The sequence below is a fragment of the Oncorhynchus gorbuscha genome, linkage group LG15, assembly GCF_021184085.1.
Source record: "Oncorhynchus gorbuscha isolate QuinsamMale2020 ecotype Even-year linkage group LG15, OgorEven_v1.0, whole genome shotgun sequence".
Lineage (NCBI taxonomy): Eukaryota > Metazoa > Chordata > Actinopteri > Salmoniformes > Salmonidae > Oncorhynchus > Oncorhynchus gorbuscha.
Window position 1 is genome coordinate 85,531,227 of NC_060187.1, and position 5,212 is coordinate 85,536,438.

Consider the following 5,212-nt stretch of genomic DNA (forward strand, 5'->3'; position numbering starts at 1 on the left):
ATGTCAACACCTTTCTGCTCATATCACTCCTTTACTTAACAATTCAACACAGACCTCTATTCATATCACTCCTTTACTTAACATTTCAACACCTTTCTGCTCATATCACTCCTTTACTTAACAATTCAACACAGACCTCTATTCATATCACTCCTTTACATAACATTTCAACACCTTTCTGCTCATATCACTCCTTTACTTAACATGTCAACACCTTTCTGCTCATATCACTCCTTTACTTAACATTTCAACACCTTTCTGCTCATATCACTCCTTTACTTAACATGTCAACACCTTTCTGCTCATATCAATCCTTTACTTAACATGTCAACACCTTTCTGCTCATATCACTCCTTTACTTAACATTTCAACACAGACCTCTCTACTCATATCACTCCTTTACTTAACATTTCAACACAGACCTCTCTACTCATATCACTCCTTTACTTAACATTTCAACACAGACCTCTCTACTCATATCACTCCTTTACTTAACATTTCAACACAGACCTCTATTCATATCACTCCTTTACTTAACAGTTCAACACCTTTCTGCTCATATCACTCCTTTGCTTAACATGTCAACACAGACCTCTACTCATATCACTCCTTTACTTAACATTTCAACACAGACCTCTCTACTCATATCACTCCTTTACTTAACATTTCAACACAAACCTCTCTACTCATATCACTCCTTTACTTAACAGTTCAACACCGTTCTGCTCATATCACTCATTTACTTAACATTTCAACACAGACCTCTCTACTCATATCTCATAACATTTCAACACAGACCTCTGCTCATATCACTCATTTAAACATTTCAACACAGACCTCTCTACTCATATCACTCCTTTACTTAACATTTCAACACAGACCTCTGCTCATATCACTCATTTACTTAACATTTCAACACAGACCTCTCTACTCATATCACTCCTTTACTTAACATTTCAACACAGACCTCTCTACTCATATCACTCCTTTACTTAACATTTCAACACAGACCTCTCTACTCATATCACTCCTTTACTTAACATTTCAACACAGACCTCTGCTCATATCACTCCTTTACTTAACATTTCAACACAGACCTCTCTACTCATATCACTCCTTTACTTAACATTTCAACACAGACCTCTGCTCATATCACTCATTTACTTAACATTTCAACACAGACCTCTCTACTCATATCACTCCTTTACTTAACATTTCAACACAGACCTCTCTACTCATATCACTCCTTTACTTAACATTTCAACACAGACCTCTGCTCATATCACTCCTTTACTTAACATTTCAACACAGACCTCTCTACTCATATCACTCCTTTACTTAACATTTCAACACAGACCTCTGCTCATATCACTCATTTACTTAACATTTCAACACAGACCTCTCTACTCATATCACTCCTTTACTTAACATTTCAACACAGACCTCTCTACTCATATCACTCCTTTGCTTAACATTTCAACACAGACCTCTGCTCATATCACTCATTTACTTAACGTTTCCCTTATCATTTTGGTTTACCTCTTTTTAGTTTTTTTTTGTATCACACGCTTTTATCAGTTTGCCAGTCTGAGAGATGACATCTATCATTAACTATTTCAACCTCCTCTGTTGGGGGAGGGGTTTACACACGGTTCTGACATTTCATTGGCTCATCTTTGCTGTGGAGGTGGGTGGGGGCTTTACTTGACGGATTCATGTTTGATTGAATGACTGTACGATAAAGATGTGTGATTTCTGATAGGTGGGTTTTGACTGTGAGACGGGCGAGGACTGTTTGTATGGATCGACTCTTGTCGGGGAGGGGTGGGGTTTGTTTGATTGACAGCTGTATGAGTCATATCCAGGCTTCCACACTGAGCTGTTTCAAACGTTGTAGAAATAAAAGTCAGAACGTTTACAGAACACCACAACGACAACATGGACTCCTGTCTCTCTCTTTACTCACATATTCATGAGACAAAAGATTATCTTGAACTCCACCAGTGATCAGTCCACCAGTGATCAGTCCACCAGTGATCAGTCCACCGGTGATCAGTCCACCAGTGATCAGTCCACCGGTGATCAGTCCACCAGTGATCAGTCCACCAGTGATCAGTCCACCGGTGATCAGTCCACCAGTGATCAGTCCACCGGTGATCAGTCCACCAGTGATCAGTCCGCCAGTGATCAGTCCGCCGGTGATCAGTCCGCCAGTGATCAGTCCACCAGTGATCAGTCCACCAGTCCGCCAGTGATCAGTCCTCCAGTGATCAGTCCACCAGTGATCAGTCCACCAGTGATCAGTCCATCAGTGATCAGTCCACCAGTGCTGGTCTGACCTAAAGAGATGTGTTCTATTTCTATGGTTGATTCTGTGTTTCTTGACTGATCATGCTGAGAACAACATTAATGGCTGTGTTTTTTTTACACCCATTTAGTCTGTTAGTGACCTTTCAACCATTGAAATCTTGTAACAACAAGAGATTATGTTATAAAGTAATATAGTCTCTGTTAAACTTTACCCACCCACCCACCAGTACCCAGTGTTTAAGATGATATGATAGATCATGGGTGTCAAACTCTGGCCCCTGGGCCAAATTTGGCCCGCGGGGTAATTATATTTGGCCCGCGAGACAATACCAAATTACTACTAGAGCTGGCCCGCCGGTATTATACAGCGCATTCACCACTAATACTACGAATCCCATAATGCTCTGCTGTTTTCGCGCGCCAATCAGGACAGGACCCAGAAACGCTCTCTCCTCTGTGACAGTAGTCATAGCAACATAGACGCTACAACTGTCAGCGAGCTAACCCTTCCCAAAAATGGCGAAAAGAAAGGCAGAAAACAGGAGCTTTCTGGACAAGTGGGAGGCAGAATATCTGTTTACATATGTAAAAGACAAACCTGTTTGTCTTGTTTGTGGAGTCAACGTGGCTGTAAGTAAGGAGTACAACATTAGACGACACTATGAAACGAAACACCATGACAAATACAAGGACCTGGACATGACTCAAAGGAGCCAGAAAGTAGAGGAGATGAAAAGAAGTTTGGTTTCACAACAGAATATGTTTAAAAAAGCCACATCACAAAGCGAGGCCGCTGTAAAGGCTAGTTATATAGTGGCAGCAGAGATCGCAAAATCAGCCCGGCCCTTTAATGAGGGAGAGTTCATGAAAAAGTGCATGATGAAGGTTTGTGACCTCGTATGCCCAGAGAAAAAACAAGCATTTTCAAACGTGAGCCTGAGCAGGAACACAGTACCTGATCGCACATGTGATCTTGCCACCAATCTGTATGACCAGCTGATGGAAAAGGGAAAAGATATTGTTGCGTTCTCCCTCGCTGTGGATGAGAGCTGCGACGCATCTGATACTGCTCAGCTGTCAGTCTTCATCCGTGGAGTGGACTCAAATCTGTGTGTTATGGAGGAGCTATTAGGATTCAAATCAATGCATGGCACAACCACAGGAAAGGAAATCTTTGAGGAGGTTTCCAAATGTGTAACTGAAATAAAGCTGCCGTGGGATAAACTCGTTGGATTAACGACAGATGGTGCGCCAGCGATGTGCGGTAAAAAGAGTGGACTGGTGGTCATGGTTCGGGAGAAGATGCGGGAAGAGAACTGTGCAGGTGAGCTAACTGTTTACCACTGCATCATACATCAGGAAGCACTGTGTGCCAAAGCCCTAAATATGGAACATGTTATGACCACAGTAACACAGGTAGTTAACTTTATAAGAGCCAAAGGTCTAAATCACCGCCAGTTTAAATCTTTTCTGGAGGAGTGTGGTTCGGAATACGCAGACGTGCCGTATCACACAGAGGTGAGATGGCTAAGCAGAGGAAAAGTACTGAACAGATGTTTCGAGCTGCGTGAGGAAATATGTCAATTCCTGGAAACCAAAGGGAAGGATACAGCAGAGCTCCGGGAGCAAAAGTTCCTGTGTGAGCTGGCCTTTCTCTGTGACATCTCGAGCCATCTCGATGCGCTGAACCTGCGGCTTCAGGGGAGGGGGCGCATCATCACAGACATGTACGCTGCAGTGAGGGCCTTCAAAACTAAACTGTGCCTGTGGGAGAATCAGATGCTGCAAGGAAACCCTTGCCATTTTCCCTGCTGCCAATCCATAAAAGCGCAGATCTCTACCGCCATGTTCCCATGCGCACAGTTTGCTGAAAAACTCAGTGTTCTCGCCGCTGAGTTTAGCCGGCGATTTGCCGACTTCGATGCCCAGAAATGCAAGTTTGAACTGCTTAGTAATCCCTTCGCAGTTGATGTGGAAAATGCACCAACCAACATCCAAATGGAGCTGATTGAACTCCAGTGCAACGACACGCTGAAGTCAAAGTATGATGCTGTGGGCGCCGCACAGTTTCCACGGTTCATCCCTGACACAATGCCTCAGCTCCGCACCCAAGCTGCTCAGATGCTCTCCATGTTCGGCAGCACTTATCTATGCGAGCAACTTTTCTCCTCGATGAAGATGACCAAAACAACTCACAGGAGACGTCTGACTGATGAACATCTTCGCTCGATACTGAGGATTTCTTCAGCTCAGAGCTTGAGCCCAGACATTGATGAACTAGCATCCAAGAAGAGATAATAATAATAATAATAATAATAATATATGCCATTTAGCAGATGCCAGGTATCTGGCTTGGGCACATCAGATTAGACCAGTGTGCAATAATTAACGTTTTCTTTATGCACTTTTTCTTGCTACAAGGCATGGGCTTGAATGGTTGATTGATTTATTATCATTTTATTTGTAAAATTATTAGCCAGTGGAAAAAGTTTATTTTGGTATTTAAATCAGAAGGCTGCAAATAGAAAAGAGGCATACAATTTTTATTTAAATTGTATTTATTTAATAAATTAATGCCATTGATGTGTTTTTTCATTTGAAATTCGATTTTGCATGTCTCCACTATTAAATGATATATTGTATGGTAATAAGCGATGCTTGTTCCATATTCAATGTTAAAGCAAAACTTGTTTGGGTCCATATTAAAAGGTTAATTTGTTCAATGTTGCCCGTGACTTTGTTCAGGTTTTACATTTTGGCCCACTGGGTATTTGAGTTTGACACCCCTGTGATAGATGGTATGATGGACTGATGCCATCACACAAACACTGGAGAGAGGAGAGAAGAACACTACGGTAAGAGCTGCCTCCTAATTCTGACATCTGGATGAACCTGATAGTGA

At 42.2% G+C, this 5,212-nt stretch overlaps 1 protein-coding gene across 1 annotated transcript; it reads left to right on the forward strand.

The window, feature by feature from the left end:
• The first annotated feature begins 2,954 nt into the window (after nucleotides 1-2,954).
• On the forward strand, nucleotides 2,955-4,708 carry LOC123997531 (general transcription factor II-I repeat domain-containing protein 2-like). The gene is made up of 2 exons (XM_046301869.1): nucleotides 2,955-4,604; nucleotides 4,647-4,708. Exons 1-2 carry the CDS (start codon nucleotides 3,010-3,012, stop codon nucleotides 4,678-4,680), a joined length of 1,629 nt encoding a protein of 542 aa, XP_046157825.1. The 5' UTR covers nucleotides 2,955-3,009; the 3' UTR covers nucleotides 4,681-4,708.
• The last annotated feature ends 504 nt before the right edge of the window (nucleotides 4,709-5,212 follow it).

Bases quoted from the DNA above. Each gene is read 5' to 3' on its own strand.
- LOC123997531 (XM_046301869.1), top strand. From the start codon at position 3,010: ATGACTCAAAGGAGCCAGAAAGTAGAGGAGATGAAAAGAAGTTTGGTT. The intron at 4,605-4,646 runs ATAATAATAATA...GCCATTTAGCAG, and splicing joins GAACTAGCATCCAAGAAGAG to ATGCCAGGTATCTGGCTTGG.